The 22,307-nt window shown below is 44.3% G+C and overlaps 1 protein-coding gene across 1 annotated transcript in view; it reads left to right on the forward strand.

Moving 5' to 3' along the window:
* Positions 1 to 22,307, forward strand: part of LOC139459196 (integrator complex subunit 5-like) — a 35,334-nt gene extending 13,027 nt beyond the window's left edge. Inside the window, exons 11-22 of the mRNA XM_071240649.1 lie at positions 1,196 to 1,335; positions 1,722 to 1,830; positions 2,204 to 2,394; positions 4,417 to 4,613; positions 6,849 to 6,967; positions 7,396 to 7,596; positions 8,977 to 9,224; positions 10,963 to 11,033; positions 11,338 to 11,486; positions 19,082 to 19,186; positions 19,756 to 19,798; positions 21,816 to 22,307. Coding sequence (XP_071096750.1) covers positions 1,196 to 1,335; positions 1,722 to 1,830; positions 2,204 to 2,394; positions 4,417 to 4,613; positions 6,849 to 6,967; positions 7,396 to 7,596; positions 8,977 to 9,224; positions 10,963 to 11,033; positions 11,338 to 11,486; positions 19,082 to 19,186; positions 19,756 to 19,798; positions 21,816 to 21,925 — 1,683 coding nt within the window. The 3' untranslated portion in view covers positions 21,926 to 22,307. The remainder of the gene's footprint in view (positions 1 to 1,195; positions 1,336 to 1,721; positions 1,831 to 2,203; positions 2,395 to 4,416; positions 4,614 to 6,848; positions 6,968 to 7,395; positions 7,597 to 8,976; positions 9,225 to 10,962; positions 11,034 to 11,337; positions 11,487 to 19,081; positions 19,187 to 19,755; positions 19,799 to 21,815) is intronic.

Here is a 22,307-nt window from a genome sequence, read left to right on the forward strand (position 1 = left end):
AGTTGTGTCATGAACTGATGGTGAGTTGTCATGAACTGATGTTGAGTTGTCATAAACTGATGGTGAGTTGTGTCATGAAGTGATGGTGAGTTGTGTCATGAACTGATGGTTGAGTTGTGTCATTGACTGATGGTGAGTTGTGTCATGAACGGATGGTGAGTTGTGTCATTGAATGATGGTGAGTTGTGTCATGGACTGATGGTGAGTGGTGTCATGAACTGATGGTGAGTTGTCATGGAGTGATGGTGAGTTGTGTCATGAACTGATGGTAAGTTGTGTCATGAACTGATGGTGAGTTGTCATGAAGTGATGGTGAGTTGTCATGAAGTGATGGTGAGTTGTGTCATGGACTGATGGTGAGTTGTGTCATGAAGAGATGGTGAGTTGTGTCATGGACTGATGGTGAATTGTGTCATGAACTGATGGTGCCAGAATCCAATAATCATAGGTTTGACTCCAGGTTTGCCCTGATTATGTGTCTAGGATTGTCAGCATTATATCTGTGCTTGTGAGTTTCACTAAAGTGGTGAATGTCTAAGACAGTGAATGGCATAAGACCAAACTCACTCATTAATAAGTGCATCAAGTCTTCATTGATGTCACAGCTTCTAAATGTAAATTTAAGATATTTCTGCTTCCTTGACCATACATTACGTCCATATTATACACTCAGCCTTTATACCAAGCATGCGTGGGAGACCACCTCTGTGGTCTAGTGGTAGAGCGTCCACCCGGAGAGCGGAAGGTCCGGGGTTTGATCCCTGGTTGCGTCATACCAAGGGACGTTAAAAGATGGTACTTGTTGTTACCCTGTCTGGCGCTCGGCATTAAGGGGTTAAAACAAGGACTGGTCGGCTCGGAGTCAGTATAATGTGTCTGAGTGGGGTATTCATGTTAAACTGCGGCATGGTATCTCAGTGTGCTAGCACTATAAATCGGCATCAGTCCGGACTAGTACAAGCAGCCACACACACACACATACATGTGCATGCACGTCGCTATATAAGTGCAATAATCTTGGACGCGACGGTAAACCCCATTTCACCTCACCTCACCCGCATGCGTGGGACGTTGTTCATAATATCAATCACTGGTTTGTTGCATCCTGTATTACAGATTGTTATTATATAGCTGAAACACTGACCGACCAAACATAGTGACTCAGATTTATTATGTTGTCATGTCTGTGTTCTAGGATAAGCTGATCTATGAAATCCAACACACGATTCACTCCCGGAAGAAGAGCATGCCCAACCAGGACTTGCCGCTACTTGCTGGACTGGCCGGGGACGTCCACCGACTTCTTAAACTCCTAATAGAGAGCGAGGGGCAGAGGTGAGAACACACACTTACTTCAGTTGCTGCTGGGGCAGCGGGGTACCCTAGTGGTAAATGCGTTCACACGTCACGCAGAAGACCTGGGTTCGATTCCTGACATGGGTACAATGTGTGAAGCCCATTTCTGGTGTCCCCTGCTGTGATATGCCAGGAATATTGCTAAAAGTGGCATAAAACCAAACTCACTCACTCACTCATTCAGGTGAGCTACAGAACTTTGTGGAGTTTTCTAGTTTTCTTATAACAAGCATCAACTGTAGGACTGTGAGTGATGTTGGTTATAATAATGTGCAATGACAGAATATGTGTTTGTGTTGTGTTTGATGTGTTAGCTGAGGACATCACAACCCGACTGAATCAATATTTCCCTTGTCTGATTCCAGCCATCTATGGGTGCAGCAGATTTTGACGTTTGTTGCTCTGTACTCTGGCCAGTCCTGTGCTGCCACCATCTTGTCAGGAGTTATAGCTCAGTCGGTTCGGCCAATGCAGGTACAGCATCTCTGCTCTTTTACATTGAGAAACATCAGCAGTAATAGCGCACTTTTAATAATGAGGGAGCCCAGTTTGAAACATTTGTCATAAGAAGTTAATCAGAAATCACATAGAAACTTTTGTTTGCCTGGTGACCATGGTGATGCTGGGATGTGTTTTTAGAAGCTGGAAACTTTGTTTCCATGTTTCCACATAATGATCAAAAGAAAAAGGAAGAAATGCATAGTGTAAAATAGGATAATTTATAATTCAAATTTTTATATTTGATCCAACATTTGGCGTATTGGTTTGTCTGGACACCAAGTAATAAAGTTTGATATTACCAACATGAGGCCATGTTTGATGCCATGTGACACTGTATCCTTTGTAGTCCACAGTGTTTCTCAGACTGCAGAAGGGAATAGAGATTGGCATTCCAAACCTGATTACAACAACCATGCGATACGTGTTTGACCTGCTACAACCTCACACATCAACCAATCAGCTCCGACTTCTAAAAAATCTGCTGTTCCTCATCCAATGGGAGAAAAAGACAACGTCCTTCAAGACAAAGACCACCAGGTAATGGCTTGTACCCATGTACACTGAAGACTCACTCACTCACTCACTCACTCTCTCTCTCTCTCTCTCTCTCTCTCTCTCTCTCTCTCTCTCTCGCTCTCTCACTCACCCACTCTCTCTCTCTCTCTCTCCCTCTCACTCACTCTCTCACTCACCCACTCTCTCGCTCTCTCTCTCACTCACTCACTCTCACTCACTCTCTCTCACTCTCTCACTCACTCACTCTCACTCTCTCTCTCACTCACTTTCTCTCTCACTCACTCACTCACTCACTCTCTCTCTCACTCTCTCTCTCTCACTCACTCTCTCTCTCTCTTTAACTCACTCTCTCCCTCTCACTCACTCACTCACTTTCACTCACTCTCTCTCTCTCACTCACTCTCACTCACTCACTCACTCTCTCTCTTTAACTCACTCACTCTCTCCCTCTCACTCACTCACTCACTCACTCACTCTCTCACTCTCTCTCACACTCTCACTCACTCTCTCACTCTCACTCACTCACCCACTCACTCTCTCACTCTCTCTCACTCACTCTCTCTCTCTCTCACTCACTCACTCTCTCACTCACTCTCTTTAACTCACTCTCTCTCTCTCACTCACTCTCTTTAACTCACTCTCTCTCTCACACTCACTCACTCACTCTCTCCCTCTCTCTTTCTCTCGCTCTCTGTCTCACCCACTGTCTGTCCCTGTTACTCACTCACTCTCTCACTCTCTCTCACACTCTCACTCACTTTCTCTCACTCACTCACTCTCCCACTCTCACACTCACTCACTCTCTCTCTCACTCTCACTCACTCACCCACTCACTCTCTCACTCTCTCTCACTCACTCTGTCTCTCTCTCACTCACTCACTCTCTCACTCACTCTCTTTAACTCACTCTCTCTCTCTCACACTCACTCTCTCTCTCTCTCTTTCTCTCTCGCTCTCTCTCACTCACCCACTCTCTCTCCCTCTCACTCACTTACTCACTCTCTCTCACTCACTCACTCACTCACTCACTCACTCACTCACTCACTCACTCACTCACTCACTCACTCACACACTCACTCACTCTCACTCTCTCACTCACTCTCTCTCTTTAACTCACTCTCTCTCACACTCACTCACTCTCTCTCTCTCTCTCACTCTCTCTCTTTAACTCACTCTCCCTCTCACTCACTCACTCTCTCCCTCTCTCTCTCACTCACCCACTCTCTCGCTCTCTCTCTAACTCACCCACTCTCTCTCCCTCTCACTCACTCACTCTCACTCACTCTCTCTCACTCACTCTCTCACTCACTCACTCACTCTCACTCTCTCTCTCTCACTCACTTTCTCTCTCACTCTCTCACTCACTCACTCTCTCTCTTTAACTCACTCTCTCCCTTTCACTCACTCACTCTCTTTCTCTCTCCCACTCACTCTCTCTCTCACTCACTCACTCTCTCACTCTCTCTCTTTAACTCTCTCTCTCTCTCTCTCACACTCACTCACTCACTCGCTCCCTCTCACTCACACTCTCACTCACTCTCTCACTCACTCACTCACTCTCTCTCCCTCTCACACTCACTCACACACTCACTCACTCTCTCTCTCACTCTCCCTCTCACTCACTCACTCACTCTCTCTCTCACTCACTCTCTCTCTCACTCACTCACCCACTCTCTCACTCTCTCTCTCTCTCTCTCTCTCTCTCTCTCTCGAATATCCCTGTCGGGATTCCAGAGAACAACAGCTCTTCAGTACCCTGTCTTATTTGATGAGCTGACTAAATGGGATCTACAACATGTTACCTGGATGACAGTGTGTCATCCTGCCCTGAAGTTATGTTCATGTTCATCCTATCAACCACCAGTTTTCCTGGCTGAGACTTATTTACAGGTGGCTGTGATGTAGCCGTTATGTTGCTCTATATAACTTAAAACATCAGTCAATCATTGTTAATCAATAGCATACATTATTTGTTTAATTTCGATTTTAAGGCAATCCAGTACGTGTTATTCTGGGACTGACTTGTGCGTGTCGGTTGTTGTAGTTCCCAGCTGCGGAAGTGTCTGGAGAAGCACCTGTTGTCCCTGTCGGAGCTGCTGCTCCACCCCAGTCGGGACATCTCCTCCACCGTGCTGCAGATCCTCAGCCACATCCAGATCCCCCCCACGCTCCACACCCCCGTCCTCATCTGTCTCTGCTCCAACCTCACCCACACCTTCTTCACCATGCTGCAGTATACAGGTAAATACTTGCCTCACCTTCACCATGCTGCAGTATACAGGTAAATACTAGATTCACCTTCACCATGCTGCAGTACACAGGTAAATACTTGCCTCACCTTCACCATGCTGCAGTACACAGGTAAATACTAGACTCACCTTCACCGTGCTGCAGTATACCGGTAAATACTAGACTCACCTTCACCATGCTGCAGTATACAGGTAAATACTAGACTCACCTTCACCATGCTGCAGTATACAGTAAAATACTAGACTCACCTTCACTGTGCTGCAGTATACAAGTAAATACTAGACTCACCTTCACCATGCTGCAGTACACAGTTAAATACTAGACTCACCTTCACAATGCTGCAGTATTCAGGTAAATACTAGACTCACCTTCACCATGCTGCAGTACACAGGTAAATACTAGACTCACCTTCACCATGCTGCAGTATACAGGTAAATACTAGACTCATCTTCACCATGCTGCAGTATACAGGTAAATACTTGCCTCATCTTCACCATGCTGCAGTATACAGGTAAATACTTGCCTCACCTTCACCATGCTGCAGTATACAGGTAAATACTTGCCTCACCTTCACCATGCTGCAGTATACAGGTAAATACTTGCCTCACCTTCACCATGCTGCAGTATACAGGTAAATACTTGCCTCACCTTCACCATGCTGCAGTATACAGGTAAATACTAGACTCACCTTCACCATGCTGCAGTATACAGGTAAATACTTGCCTCACCTTCACCATGCTGCAGTATACAAGTAAATACTTGCCTCACCTTCACCAAGCTGCAGTATACAGGTAAATACTTGCCTCACCTTCAACATGCTGCAGTATACAGGTAAATACTAGACTCACCTTCACCATGCTGCAGTATACAGGTAAATACTTGCCTCACCTTCACCATGCTGCAGTACACAGGTAAATACTAGACTCACCTTCACCATGCTGCAGTATACAGGTAAATACTTGCCTCACCTTCACCATGCTGCAGTATACAGGTAAATACTAGACTCACCTTCACCATGCTGCAGTACACAGGTAAATACTAGACTCACCTTCACAATGCTGCAGTACACAGGTAAATACTTGCCTCACCTTCACCATGCTGCAGTATACAGGTAAATACTTGCCTCACCTTCACCATGCTGCAGTATACAGGTAAATACTTGCCTCACCTTCACCATGCTGCAGTACACGGGTAAATACTAGACTCACCTTCACCATGCTGCAGTACATGGGTAAATACTTGCCTCACCTTCACCATGCTGCAGTATACAGGTAAATACTTGCCTCACCTTCACCATGCTGCAGTACACAGGTAAATACTTGCCTCACCTTCACCATGCTGCAGTACACGGGTAAATACTAGACTCACCTTCACCATGCTGCAGTATACAGGTAAATACTTGCCTCACCTTCACCATGCTGCAGTATACAAGTAAATACTTGCCTCACCTTCACCATGCTGCAGTATACAGGTAAATACTAGACTCACCTTCATCATGCTGCAGTATACAGGTAAATACTTGCCTCACCTTCACCATACTACAGTATACAGGTAAATACTTGCCTCACCTTCACCATGCTGCAGTATACAGGTAAATACTAGACTCACCTTCACCATGCTGCAGTATACAGGTAAATACTTGCCTCACCTTCACCATACTACAGTATACAGGTAAATACTAGACTCACCTTCACCATGCTGCAGTACACGGGTAAATACTAGACTCACCTTCACCATGCTGCAGTACATGGGTAAATACTTGCCTCACCTTCACCATGCTGCAGTATACAGGTAAATACTTGCCTCACCTTCACCATGCTGCAGTATACAGGTAAATACTAGACTCACCTTCACCATGCTGCAGTATACAGGTGAATTCTAGACTCACTTTCACCATGCTGCAGTACACAGGTAAATACTTGCCTCACCTTCACCATGCTGCAGTATTCAGGTAAATACTAGACTCACCTTCACCATGCTGCAGTATTCAGGTAAATACTAGACTCACCTTCACCATGCTGCAGTATACAGGTGAATATTAGACTCACCTTCACCATGCTGCAGTATACAGGTAAATACTAGACTCACCTTCACCATGCTGCAGTATTCAGGTAAATACTAGACTCACCTTCACCATGCTGCAGTACACAGGTAAATGCTAGTCTCAAACATTGTCCTCTTTCAAGGGATTTCATTCTGACAATCTCATATCCTTTCCTTTGCCAGATGATGCCAAAACTTTAAGGAATGTCCGGCTATGTAAGAGCTGTTTCCGCCAGCTCCACCGCCATTGTTCAGCACAGTGTATGTTGATACAGTTCCTGACAGAAGGCGCAACCTCCCAGGTAACCCTTCAACCTTCACCTCCGACTCTGGACATATGTCAAGGTCATTGTTCTCCAGAGCTGTTCACTTAAGTATGCTCAATTTGAACAAGAAATTATCCATCTGCAGACTTCCATTTTATCAATCAAACTGAATGAAATATTTTCATTGTTTGCAAACAAGATAGACCAGAGAAGGTCCGGGTAAGAATTGTTCTTCAGCAACCCATGCGTGTCGTAAAAGGTGACTATGCTTGTCGTAATAAGCGACTAATGGGTGGTCAGGCTCGCTGACTTGGTTGATGCATGTCATCGTGTCCCAAATGTGTAGATTGATGCTCGAGATGTCAATAACTGGATTGTTTGGTCCAGACTCGATTATTTACAGACCGACATCATAAAGCTGGAATATTAACAACTATAATATATGTTCTTCTGTTCTTTTGCAGGAGAACTGTTTTTTGTTTGGAGGGAAATTTGATTCCACATCCAAAAAGAGTTTGCAATCTCAAGACAATGTCTCCTTGTTCCGAGAAAACCAACAGCGGGCGATGTCCATGACCTTGCCAAAGACTTCATCCAGTGTCTTCCATGCAGGGGTCATAGGTCAAGGTCTCAAGCCACAGCAAATCAAAAATAATTATTCAAAGGTGAGAAAATTTGACCTGTGACAAATGGATGCTGCTGTCTTCATGGTCAATAGTGACTGTCCAATATGATAAATAGTTTGTATTAGTGATGATAATTGAATTCCAAGGGCCCAGTTCAACATCTTAGAGAGTGCATCATCAGCCATAAGTTCAAGGATGAGTGTTGTAGGTAACACGAAGACCACTTTGTGGGACAGGCCCTGGTAAGATCTACTCAAACTCTGACTTGGCTGAACATGAGGGTGCATCACACTTTCAACCACTAATGGGTTCCTCCGTGGTGGAGTGGTAGAGCGTTTGATCCCCAGCCGCGTCATACAAAAAGACGTTTAAAGATGGTACTTGTTGTTACCCTGTCTGGAGCTCGGCATTAAGGGGCTAAAACAAGGACTGGTCTGCTCGGAGTCAGTATGCTGTATCTGTGTGGGGTATTCATGTTAAACTGTGGCATGGTATCTCAAGTGTGCTAGCACTATAAATCGGCATCAGTCCGGACTAGTACAAGCAGCCACACAAACACATACGTGCACGTCGCTATAGAAGTGCAATAATCTTGGACGCGACGTTAAACCTAATTTCACCTCACCTCACCTCCTCTGATCACCTCCTGGATAGAGTGTCTGCCTGGAGAGCAGAAGGTGGTGGTTCGATCCCCGGCCGTGTCATACCAAAAGTTGTTACAGGATGTTTTTTCTTGTGACCCTGAATGGCGCTCGGCATTGAAGGGCTAAAACAAGGACTGGTCAGCTCGGAGTCAGTGTACTGTGTCTGGGTGGAATATCCATGTTAAACTGCGGCATAGTATCTCAGTGGACTAGATCTATAAGACCGACATTAGTTTTGGCTAGTACGAGCAGCCACACATGCTTGCATACACATTGCTTTCAAAGTGCAATGATCTTGAATGCAACGTAAAACCCTATTTCACTTCCTCTGAAAAGGGGGCACGGGTTGCACAGTTGTCTTAGGCGCCGCGATTCGCTGTGCAGAGTTGCGTCCCTTGGGCACGCCAGAAACCTATGATTGTGGGTTCGAATCCCGGTTTGCCCTGATTATGTTTCTAGGTTTGTCAGCACAATACCCGTGGTCGTGGGTTTCACCAAAGTGGTAAACATCTGAGACCTGCATCACTTCGGACTTTCCTCCCACATTAAGCTGATACACGGCGATATAACTGGAATACTGTTAAAAGCGGCGTTAAACCCAACTCACTGACTCACTCACCCCTCTGATAAGCCACGATTGCTCCGTGTCATGATTTTGTCTCTTCAGACCACAATTTTATATTACATATTTAAAAGACAAGGTAGGTTATGGAACTGGAAGTCTTTGTAAGTTATCAAGACCATGCTGTTATTTATCGTATGTCATCATTTCCAGGAGCAAATTTCTCGCAATGTTCAGAGTCTTGTTGACGCTCTGCTCATCTGTTGCCAAGAAATTGTTGCTAGGGACGACAGTGTGTACGACTCCATGGAAACGGAAGTGAAGGAGACAAGAAGTCAGAACATCGACGAGGTGGCAGCGCGGATGCTGAGCAGTGTGTTGGTGGAACGGGCCACCCCCGATATGTTGTACAACGACACACACTGGCCAGAGGAGGAGTTTCTCAGGATCTCACTCGAGAGGTAAACTTAGGGACGTATTTAAGATAAGATAAAACTTAATTAACCCAAGGGAAATTTATACTGCACAGTTGATTAGCACTAGAATATGAAAAAAAGAAAATATATGACATTAAATATGTACATAAGAAAATAAGACACTTACTAGTATAATATAACCATATAAAAATTAAACACTATCAGAATGACGACAAGGAATGGTACTTAATAGTATATGTATTTATATCACAGCAATAGTAAACTTTGATAATGACAGGATAAGGTTTGTGTATATTGAACTGTTAAAAAGTATTAGACAGATATAGAGAATCTCACCCTCGTGTCTTTTGATATCAAATATATCAACACGTGTTGACAAAGTTTATCCTCTTTTATCTACACGTTGATATATTTGATATCAAAAGACACGAAGGTGAGATTTTATTTATCATCCAACATCATTCTCCAACTTTTTCAGTTTGTAGACAGTAATAAGCTACCGTTGGAGCCAGTATTGGATGATAAAAACATTTCAAAGACTAATACTGGCTGGTATGAATGTGTTTAATGATAATCATCCAATAATATGGAAATGGTAACAATAATTTGTCCACTTACATGGCTCAGACTTCAAACAATGTATATGACACATTACCCTGATAACTGATAACTGTGTCTTCAAATGCATTCTCAGCTCCCTGGGGAGTATGCAGGTTTTAGACACGTAAAGCATCAGCCACTAGAATAAAAAATCCAATAATTAGGCCACAGATTCTGGATTTCATTGTCAAATATTGTTATATTTATTGTAGTTATAAGGGCAGGAATAAATTACTACTGTGTAGGTTAATTTAACTACTTGTTACCATGGTTTCACAATTCGTTGATCAGTTAAGGAATTTAAGGATGGATTATTTAATATTCTGGTTGGGGGTAGTTTTGTTTGAGAGAAAATTGCTTTTTGAGTCCATGCTACGATCTATGAAAGGAGGAGCTGAATGTGTTTTATTGAACACGCATCACATTATTTACAGAACGTCTAGCATGTCCAGTGAGGATTTTTTTATTTATTTTTTTTAGGATAAATTGATGGAGTTTGAGTCCCAGATTTGCACTGATTATTGTTCTAATTTTTTCGTCTCCATACCTGTGCTCGTGTGTTTTACTACCATAGTTGACATCCAACTAGACCTGCATAACTTTGAGCTTTCCTCCCACATGAAGCTGATGCTGTGATATAACTGAAATGCATGCTTCTCTCCCATGTGGCGTTGGACCCGTGAAGATCCAGGGTAGAATAGGTCTTCAGCAACCCATACTTGCCGTAAAAGGCGACTAGGTTTGTTATAAAGGGCGACTAACGGGATCGGGTGGTCAGGCTTGCTGTCTTGGTTGATGCATGTCATCGTACCCCAATTGCGTGGATCGATGTTCATGATGTCAATCACTTGATTGTCAGGTCCAGTCTTGTTTATTTACAGACCACCGTCATATAGCTGGAATATTGCTGAGTGCGGCGTTAAACAACAAACAAACAAACAAACAAATGTGGGGGTGGGGTAGCCTAGTGGTTAAAGCATTTGCTCGTCACGCCGAAGACCCGAGTTCCATTGCCCACATGGGTACAATGTGTGAAGCCCATGTCCCCTGTCATGATATTAGTGGAATATTGCTAAAAGTGGCGTAAACCATACTCACTCACTCACTCACTCACTTACTCACTCACTCACTCACTCACTCTCTTTCCGGCCCCTCCCCCCAGGGACCTGCAGGTGTGGCGGCAGATGGAGGAACACCCGGTCCTGTGGAGCATCTTCTCCGCCTTCTCGCACAGTGAGTACAGGGATAGAAACATTTGTGAAGGACACCAGGCACTCCTCGAGTGTTTAGCTGGGCCCCATGGAATTTTGAGGGTGCCCACTTGACCGTTACTTTTGATCATCTTATAACTTGATCTTCATTTAACTGATAGATAATAAAGAGTTGTCATTTAGAAAATTCTCACTTCTTTCATTAAGATTGAAAATATTTTTTAGTGTGATTGACAGCCTAAACAGGAATTTATGTCTGTGATGAAACAGGAATTTATGTCTGTGATGTAATACTGACCACTGATGATGTCATGTGTCTTGTCCAGGTTCCAGTGTCATCTGCTTCCTGTCGCCAGTGTTGAGATGCATTATGGGAACTGTCCTGAATCACTATGACAACTGCCGTGAGAAGGCAATGAGGAACTGCCCCCAGTATTATGATGCAGCCTGCCGTCTTGTCCAGTGTCTCGGGAGGGTCAGTTCAGGCCTTTTCTAGTACTTTTAGTATTTTTATGATCCCCCATTTGGATTCCAGATTAGAATAAGTCCCAGCAACCTATATTTGTTTGTAAGAGGTGACTAAATGATTGGGTGTTCAGATTCGGTGACTTTGATTGACTGTATACCCTGGCAGCATGGACCGTTGCTATGCTTGTCATAAGATGACTGACTATGCTTGTCGTAAGATGACCCACCTGGCTTGTCGTAAGAGGACTGACTGCTTGTCGTAAGAGGTCCGTTGATATGCGTGTCGTAAGATGACCCACCTGGCTTGTCAGAAGAGGAATGATTGCTTGTTGTAAGAGGTCCGTTGATATGCGTGTCGTAAGATGACCCACCTGGCTTGTCTTTAAGAGGACTGACTGTACTTGTTGTAAGAGGACCAACTATGCTTGTCATAAGAGGACTGATTGCTTGTTGTAGGAGGTCCCTGTTGTGCTTGTCGTCAGAGGTCTGACTATGCTTGTTGTAAGGGGTCTGACTGTGCTTGTTGTAAGAGGTCTGACTGTGCTTGTAAGAGGTCTGACTGTGCTTGTTGTAAGGGGTCTGACTATGCTTGTTGTAAGAGGACTGACTGTGCTTGTAAGAGGTCTGACTGTGCTTGTTGTAAGAGGACCAACTATGCTTGTCATAAGAGGACTGATTGCTTGTTGTAAGAGGTCTGACTATGCTTGTTGTAAGGGGTCTGACTATGCTTGTTGTAAAGGGTCTGACTATGCTTGTCATAAGAGGACTGACTATGCTTGTCATAAGAGGACTGACTATGCTTGTTGTAAGAGGTCTGACTATGCTTGTTGTAAGAGGACTGACTATGCTTGTTGTAAGAGGACCGACTATGCTTGTTGTAAGAGGACTGACTATGCTTGTTGTAAGAGGACTGACTATGCTTGTTGTAAGAGGACCGACTATGCTTGTTGTAAGAGGTCTGACTGTGCTTGTTGTAAGAGGTCTGACTATGCTTGTTGTAAGAGGTCTGACTGTGCTTGTTGTAAGGGGTCTGACTATGCTTGTTGTAAGAGGTCTGACTGTGCTTGTTGTAAGAGGTCTGACTGTGCTTGTTGTAAGAGGTCTGACTATGCTTGTTGTAAGAGGTCTGACTATGCTTGTTGTAAGAGGTCTGACTATGCTTGTTGTAAGAGCTCTGACTGTGCTTGTTGTAAGAGGTCTGACTATGCTTGTTGTAAGAGGTCTGACTATGCTTGTTGTAAGAGGTCTGACTATGCTTGTCATAAGAGGACTGATTGCTTGTTGTAAGAGGTCTGACTGTGCTTGTTGTAAGAGCTCTGACTGTGCTTGTTGTAAGAGGTCTGACTATGCTTGTTGTAAGAGGTCTGACTATGCTTGTTGTAAGAGGTCTGACTATGCTTGTTGTAAGGGGTCTGACTTATGCTTGTCGTCAGAGGTCTGACTATGCTTGTTGTAAGAGGTCTGACTGTGCTTGTTGTAAGAGGTCTGACTATGCTTGTTGTAAGAGGTCTGACTATGCTTGTTGTAAGAGGTCTGACTATGCTTGTTGTAAGGGGTCTGACTTATGCTTGTCGTCAGAGGTCTGACTATGCTTGTCGTAAGAGGTCTGACTATGCTTGTTGTAAGAGGTCTGACTATGCTTGTTGTAAGAGGTCTGACTATGCTTGTTGTAAGAGGTCTGACTATGCTTGTTGTAAGAGGTCTGACTATGCTTGTTGTAAGAGGTCTGACTATGCTTGTCATAAGAGGACTGATTGCTTGTTGTAAGAGGTCTGACTGTGCTTGTTGTAAGAGCTCTGACTGTGCTTGTTGTAAGAGGTCTGACTATGCTTGTTGTAAGAGGTCTGACTATGCTTGTTGTAAGAGGTCTGACTATGCTTGTTGTAAGGGGTCTGACTTATGCTTGTCGTCAGAGGTCTGACTATGCTTGTTGTAAGAGGTCTGACTGTGCTTGTTGTAAGAGGTCTGACTATGCTTGTTGTAAGAGGTCTGACTATGCTTGTTGTAAGAGGTCTGACTATGCTTGTTGTAAGAGCTCTGACTGTGCTTGTTGTAAGAGGTCTGACTATGCTTGTTGTAAGAGGACTGATTGCTTGTTGTAAGAGGTCTGACTATGCTTGTTGTAAGAGGTCTGACTATGCTTGTTGTAAGAGGTCTGACTGTGCTTGTTGTAAGAGGTCTGACTATGCTTGTTGTAAGAGGTCTGACTATGCTTGTTGTAAGAGGTCTGACTATGCTTGTTGTAAGAGCTCTGACTGTGCTTGTTGTAAGAGGTCTGACTATGCTTGTTGTAAGAGGTCTGACTATGCTTGTTGTAAGAGGTCTGACTATGCTTGTTGTAAGAGGTCTGACTATGCTTGTTGTAAGAGCTCTGACTGTGCTTGTTGTAAGAGGTCTGACTATGCTTGTTGTAAGAGGTCTGACTATGCTTGTTGTAAGAGGTCTGACTATGCTTGTTGTAAGAGCTCTGACTGTGCTTGTTGTAAGAGGTCTGACTATGCTTGTTGTAAGAGGACTGATTGCTTGTTGTAAGAGGTCTGACTGTGCTTGTTGTAAGAGCTCTGACTGTGCTTGTTGTAAGAGGTCTGACTATGCTTGTTGTAAGAGGTCTGACTATGCTTGTTGTAAGAGGTCTGACTATGCTTGTTGTAAGAGGTCTGACTATGCTTGTTGTAAGAGGTCTGACTATGCTTGTTGTAAGAGCTCTGACTGTGCTTGTTGTAAGAGGTCTGACTATGCTTGTTGTAAGAGGTCTGACTATGCTTGTCATAAGAGGACTGATTGCTTGTTGTAAGAGGTCTGACTATGCTTGTTGTAAGAGGTCTGACTATGCTTGTTGTAAGAGGTCTGACTATGCTTGTTGTAAGAGGACTGATTGCTTGTTGTAAGAGGTCTGACTATGCTTGTTGTAAGAGGTCTGACTATGCTTGTTGTAAGAGGACTGATTGCTTGTTGTAAGAGGTCTGACTATGCTTGTTGTAAGAGGTCTGACTATGCTTGTTGTAAGGGGTCTGACTATGCTTGTTGTAAGAGGTCTGACTATGCTTGTTGTAAGAGGTCTGACTATGCTTGTTGTAAGAGGTCTGACTATGCTTGTTGTAAGAGGTCTGACTATGCTTGTTGTAAGGGGTCTGACTATGCTTGTTGTAAGAGGTCTGACTATGCTTGTCATAAGAGGACTGATTGCTTGTTGTAAGAGGTCTGACTATGCTTGTTGTAAGAGGTCTGACTATGCTTGTTGTAAGAGGTCTGACTATGCTTGTTGTAAGGGGTCTGACTATGCTTGTTGTAAGAGGTCTGACTATGCTTGTTGTAAGAGGTCTGACTATGCTTGTTGTAAGAGGTCTGACTATGCTTGTTGTAAGAGGACTGATTGCTTGTTGTAAGAGGTCTGACTATGCTTGTTGTAAGAGGTCTGACTATGCTTGTTGTAAGAGGTCTGACTATGCTTGTTGTAAGAGGTCTGACTATGCTTGTTGTAAGAGGTCTGACTATGCTTGTTGTAAGAGGTCTGACTATGCTTGTTGTAAGAGGTCTGACTATGCTTGTTGTAAGAGGTCTGACTATGCTTGTTGTAAGAGGACTGATTGCTTGTCGTAAGAGGTCTGACTGTGCTTGTTGTAAGAGGACCGACTATGCTTGTTGTAAGAGGTCTGACTATGCTTGTTGTAAGAGGTCTGACTGTGCTTGTTGTAAGAGGTCTGACTATGCTTGTTGTAAGAGGTCTGACTGTGCTTGTTGTAAGAGGTCTGACTGTGCTTGTTGTAAGAGGTCTGACTATGCTTGTTGTAAGAGGTCTGACTATGCTTGTTGTAAGAGGTCTGACTGTGCTTGTTGTAAGAGGTCTGACTATGCTTGTTGTAAGAGGTCTGACTATGCTTGTTGTAAGAGGTCTGACTATGCTTGTCATAAGAGGACTGATTGCTTGTTGTGAGAGGTCTGACTATGCTTGTTGTAAGAGCTCTGACTGTGCTTGTTGTAAGAGGACCAACTATGCTTGTCATAAGAGGACTGATTGCTTTTTGTGGGAGGTCCCTGCTGTGCTTGTCGTCAGAGGACTGACTGTGCTTGTTGTAAGAGGTCTGACTGTGCTTATTGTAAGGGGTCTGACTTATGCTTGACTATGCTTGTTGTAAGAGGTCTGACTATGCTTGTTGTAAGAGGTCTGACTATGCTTGTCGTAAGAGGTCTGACTATGCTTGTTGTAAGAGGTCTGACTATGCTTGTTGTAAGAGGTCTGACTATGCTTGTTGTAAGAGGTCTGACTATGCTTGTCGTAAGAGGTCTGACTATGCTTGTCGTAAGAGGTCTGACTATGCTTGTTGTAAGAGGTCTGACTATGCTTGTCGTAAGAGGTCTGACTATGCTTGTTGTAAGAGGTCTGACTATGCTTGTTGTAAGGGGTCTGACTGTGCTTGTTGTAAGAGGACCGACTATGCTTGTTGTAAGAGGTCTGACTATGCTTGTTGTAAGAGGTCTGACTATGCTTGTTGTAAGAGGTCTGACTATGCTTGTTGTAAGAGGTCTGACTATGCTTGTCGTGAGAGGTCTGACTATGCTTGTCGTAAGAGGTCTGACTATGCTTGTTGTAAGAGGTCTGACTATGCTTTTCGTAAGAGGTCTGACTATGCTTGCTGTAAGAGGTCTGACTATGCTTGTTGTAAGAGGTCTGACTATGCTTGTTGTAAGAGGTCTGACTATGCTTGTTGTAAGAGGTCTGACTATGCTTGTTGTAAGAGGTCTGACTATGCTTGTTGTAAGAGGTCTGACTATGCTTGTCGTAAGAGGTCTGACTATGCTTGTCGTAAGAGGTCTGACTATGCTTGTCGTAAGAGGTCTGACTATGCTTGTTGTAAGAGGTCTGACTGTGCTTGTTGTAAGAGGTCTGACTATGCTTGTTGTAAGAGGTCTGACTATGCTTGTTGTAAGAGGTCTGACTATGCTTGTTGTAAGAGGTCTGACTGTGCTTGTTGTAAGAGGACTGATTGCTTGTTGTAAGAGGACTGATTGCTTGTTGTAAGAGGTCTGACTGTGCTTGTTGTAAGAGGTCTGACTATGCTTGTTGTAAGAGGTCTGACTGTGCTTGTTGTAAGGGGTCTGACTATGCTTGTTGTAAGAGGTCTGACTGTGCTTGTTGTAAGAGGTCTGACTGTGCTTGTTGTAAGAGGTCTGACTATGCTTGTTGTAAGGGGTCTGACTATGCTTGTTGTAAGAGGTCTGACTATGCTTGTTGTAAGAGGTCTGACTGTGCTTGTTGTAAGAGGTCTGACTATGCTTGTTGTAAGAGGTCTGACTATGCTTGTTGTAAGAGGTCTGACTATGCTTGTCATAAGAGGACTGATTGCTTGTTGTAAGAGGTCTGACTGTGCTTGTTGTAAGAGCTCTGACTGTGCTTGTTGTAAGAGGTCTGACTATGCTTGTTGTAAGAGGTCTGACTATGCTTGTTGTAAGAGGTCTGACTATGCTTGTTGTAAGGGGTCTGACTTATGCTTGTCGTCAGAGGTCTGACTATGCTTGTTGTAAGAGGTCTGACTGTGCTTGTTGTAAGAGGTCTGACTATGCTTGTTGTAAGAGGTCTGACTATGCTTGTTGTAAGAGGTCTGACTATGCTTGTTGTAAGAGCTCTGACTGTGCTTGTTGTAAGAGGTCTGACTATGCTTGTTGTAAGAGGACTGATTGCTTGTTGTAAGAGGTCTGACTATGCTTGTTGTAAGAGGTCTGACTATGCTTGTTGTAAGAGGTCTGACTGTGCTTGTTGTAAGAGGTCTGACTATGCTTGTTGTAAGAGGTCTGACTATGCTTGTTGTAAGAGGTCTGACTATGCTTGTTGTAAGAGCTCTGACTGTGCTTGTTGTAAGAGGTCTGACTATGCTTGTTGTAAGAGGTCTGACTATGCTTGTTGTAAGAGGTCTGACTATGCTTGTTGTAAGAGGTCTGACTATGCTTGTTGTAAGAGCTCTGACTGTGCTTGTTGTAAGAGGTCTGACTATGCTTGTTGTAAGAGGTCTGACTATGCTTGTTGTAAGAGGTCTGACTATGCTTGTTGTAAGAGCTCTGACTGTGCTTGTTGTAAGAGGTCTGACTATGCTTGTTGTAAGAGGACTGATTGCTTGTTGTAAGAGGTCTGACTGTGCTTGTTGTAAGAGCTCTGACTGTGCTTGTTGTAAGAGGTCTGACTATGCTTGTTGTAAGAGGTCTGACTATGCTTGTTGTAAGAGGTCTGACTATGCTTGTTGTAAGAGGTCTGACTATGCTTGTTGTAAGAGGTCTGACTATGCTTGTTGTAAGAGCTCTGACTGTGCTTGTTGTAAGAGGTCTGACTATGCTTGTTGTAAGAGGTCTGACTATGCTTGTCATAAGAGGACTGATTGCTTGTTGTAAGAGGTCTGACTATGCTTGTTGTAAGAGGTCTGACTATGCTTGTTGTAAGAGGTCTGACTATGCTTGTTGTAAGAGGACTGATTGCTTGTTGTAAGAGGTCTGACTATGCTTGTTGTAAGAGGTCTGACTATGCTTGTTGTAAGAGGACTGATTGCTTGTTGTAAGAGGTCTGACTATGCTTGTTGTAAGAGGTCTGACTATGCTTGTTGTAAGGGGTCTGACTATGCTTGTTGTAAGAGGTCTGACTATGCTTGTTGTAAGAGGTCTGACTATGCTTGTTGTAAGAGGTCTGACTATGCTTGTTGTAAGAGGTCTGACTATGCTTGTTGTAAGGGGTCTGACTATGCTTGTTGTAAGAGGTCTGACTATGCTTGTCATAAGAGGACTGATTGCTTGTTGTAAGAGGTCTGACTATGCTTGTTGTAAGAGGTCTGACTATGCTTGTTGTAAGAGGTCTGACTATGCTTGTTGTAAGGGGTCTGACTATGCTTGTTGTAAGAGGTCTGACTGTGCTTGTTGTAAGAGGTCTGACTATGCTTGTTGTAAGAGGTCTGACTATGCTTGTTGTAAGAGGTCTGACTATGCTTGTTGTAAGAGGTCTGACTATGCTTGTTGTAAGAGGACTGACTGTGCTTGTTGTAAGAGGACTGATTGCTTGTTGTAAGAGGACTGATTGCTTGTTGTAAGAGGTCTGACTGTGCTTGTTGTAAGAGGTCTGACTATGCTTGTTGTAAGAGGTCTGACTGTGCTTGTTGTAAGAGGACTGATTGCTTGTTGTAAGAGGTCTGACTATGCTTGTTGTAAGGGGTCTGACTGTGCTTGTTGTAAGAGGACCAACTATGCTTGTCATAAGAGGACTGATTGCTTGTTGTGAGAGGTCTGACTGTGCTTGAGGACCGACTATAAAACACAAGTCTGATATTAGCTATGGACTTGTTTGTGTGTACCCTTCAAGTTGTGCAGATGTTTTCAGAGTGAATGACATAAGTATGCAATGATAGAAGTATGCAATGATAGAAGTATGCAATGATAGAAGTATGCAATGATAGAAGTATGCAATGATAGAAGCATGCAATGATAGAAGTATGCAATGATAGAAGCATGCAATGATAGAAGTATGCAATGATAGAAGTATGCAATGATAGAAGCATGCAATGATAGAAGTATGCAATGATAGAAGAGGTAGATGTATCTCAATGTGAAGATGTTTCTACTCCACAGAGCAAGATGCTGCCCTCCCCACTCGGCCACGTGGTGGACTTGTTCCACTTTGTCACACCGTATGAAGGCTATCTGCTTCTCATTGCAATATGGAGGTACATCAAGGTGAGTTGTCGCCTTGAAGTCTGGGACCGTGGGGATTCCGGGTAAGATTACTGGTCCTATGACCGCCTCCGTGGTCTAGTGGTAGAGCGTCTGTCCGGAGAGCGGAAGGCCCAGGGTTCGATCCCTGGCCGCGTCATACCAAAAGACGGTAAAAAGATGGTACTTGTTGTTACCCAGCCCTGGTGCTTGGCATTAAGGGGTTAAAACTAGGACTGTTCGGCTTGGAGTCAGTATTCTGTGCCTGAGTTTCATGTTAAAACTGAGGCAAGGTATCTCAGTGGGCTGGCACTATAAAATCGGCATTAGTCTGGACTAGTAAGAGTAGAGATGCACGCACGCACTCACGTGCATGCATGCACATCGTTGCATAAGTGCAATAATCTTGAACGCGACGTTAAACCCCATTTCACCTCACCACACCTCACCTCATTCTAGGACACAGAGATGTTTTAAATGACTACCCTGTATGTATTTTATTGGAGTTTCTATGCTGCTTTGTGTTGGCCAGTCACGACACAATCACTGTTACAAACCTCCCAATGTGACCACTTTGTCTTGTCTTCTTGCAGGAGAATCCCCCTACTATCACAAGGAAAGATTTAGAGAACCGAGGTAAGGATGTGTGAATGTCCTGATAGTGGCCAATCTCTTTAAAATTAGATCTTAACAAAGTTCTGAGGACATCCGATTACGGGTCATGTTAGAACAACCTTTCGCTAACTTTGACCGACTAATGAAATGACTAACAAGAAGTCAACATTGGCCAATCAGAAAGCAGCTTTCTTGAGCTTTACGGCACTAGTTTCCTTTCCAGGCTATGCTTTGAAAAATATCAATTCAAATTTTGAAAACTGAACAAAAGAAAGTTCTGGAATGACTAATAGATGGCTGGGATCATATGGCAGTACTGCTCACAGGAGATGAAAAGTCCTTTCTGTTTCAGATATTTATCTGTCGTTTGGAATAGCCAATGTTAACCATTTCGACGTTGCATGATTAGAAAACACATTCTGACTGTTTCTTTCAAGATCTGGTGAGCAATGCTTGGTCACTTGGTCGGATGAAAGGTTTTTCTGACGGGACATGTAAAAGGAAGTCCTCATATCTTTGGTGGTCACGAGAACTAAGGTCTGATTTTAATGAGATTGGATAGTGGCAAACCCACTCTAGACTCTGTGCTTTGTTTTGCACATAGTAAATGAGTCATGTCCTGTCTCTGGACCCATGAAGATTCAGGGTAGAATAGGTCTTCAGCAACCCATGCTTGCTGTAAAAGGCGACTATGCTTGTTGTAAGAGGCGACAAACGGGATCAGGTGGTCAGGCTTGCTGACTTGGTTGATGCATGTCATCAATCCCAATTGTGTGGATTGATGCTCATGATATCAATCAATGGATTGTCTGGTCCAGACTAGATTATTTACAGACCTCCATCATATAGCTGGAATATTGCTGAGTGAGGCGTTAAACAACAAACAAACAAACAAACAAAACAAAATGTCCTGTTTCTGTGTCACTGTCACCACACCATCACTTCCACCCCCAGCATTACTCCTATTGTCAACCGACATCACCTCTGATCCCACCCACATCACCACTGATCCCACCCACATCACCTCTGATCCCACCCACATCACTTCTGATCCCACCCACATCACCTCTTATCCCACCCACATCACCTCTGATCCCACCCACATCACATCACCTCTGATCCCACCCACATCACTTCTGATCCCACCCACATCACCTCTGATCCCATCCACATCGCCTCTGATCCCACCCACATCACTTCTGATCCCACCCACATCACCTCTGATCCCATCCACATCACCTCTGATCCCATCCACATCGCCTCTGATCCCACCCACATCACTTCTGATCCCACCCACATCACCTCTGATCCCACCCACATCACCACTGATCCCACCCACATCATCTCTGATCCCACCCACATCACCTCTGATCCCACCCACATCACCTCTGATCCCACCCACATCACCTCTGATCCCACCCACATCACTTCTGATCCCACCCACATCACCTCTGATCCCACCCACATCACCTCTGATCCCACCCACATCACTTCTGATCCCACCCACATCACCTCTGATCCCACCCACATCACCTCTGATCCCACCCACATCACTTCTGATCCCACCCACATCACCACTGATCCCAACCACATCACCTCTGATCCCACCCACATCACTTCTGATCCCACCCACATCACCTCTGATCCCACCCACATCACCTCTGATCCCACCCACATCACTTCTGATCCCACCCACATCACCTCTGATCCCACCCACATCATCTCTGATCCCACCCACATCACCTCTGATCCCACCCACATCACCTCTGATCCCACCCACATCACCTCTGATCCCACCCACATCACCTCTGATCCCACCCACATCACCACTGATCCCACCCACATCATCTCTGATCCCACCCACATCACCTCTGATCCCACCCACATCACCTGATCCCACCCACATCACCTGTTATCCCACCCACATCACCTCTGATCCCACCCACATCACCTCTTATCCCACCCACATCACCTGTGATCCCACCCCCGACAGAGCTTCTGTCCCCACCAGTGACCCGAGTCTGTCTTCTGTTGCCAGTGTGTGATGCCAAGTACACGGAGGTAGTCCGGTCCATCATCCACTCCAACATCAACAAGATGGGGCACCTGTACCAACGCTTCTTTGACCAGTCCACCAATCAACAGTGAAACATTCCCCAAGGCTGTCAGTTCAAAGGTCATGTCACTTCTGACCAATAACAGTGCTTCAAAAACATTATACCGTGACCTTTTCACCATCATGACCTCGCAATAACCTTTCTGGTTGTAGGTCAAGGTTATCTATGCTGCAAAGGTCAAAACAGTTCAAGCCAAATGGATAATGCAACGGATCATAAAGGACAACCAGACAATAAAATATCCAGACTTAGGGCTCTTGATGATTATTAATGGATCTCACAAAGGAATATGTCACACTGTATGCCAGGAGTTCCTATCAAAGTCATTTGTTTGAACAAAGGAACGAAACAGACCCAGTTGAAAAGTAGGGCTGGAATGATTCTACGAAGTACTTGTGCACCCCACTAGAAGT

The sequence above is a fragment of the Haliotis cracherodii genome, unplaced genomic scaffold (genome assembly GCF_022045235.1).
Source record: "Haliotis cracherodii isolate W230 unplaced genomic scaffold, xgHalCrac1.p SCAF_13, whole genome shotgun sequence".
NCBI lineage: Eukaryota > Metazoa > Mollusca > Gastropoda > Lepetellida > Haliotidae > Haliotis > Haliotis cracherodii.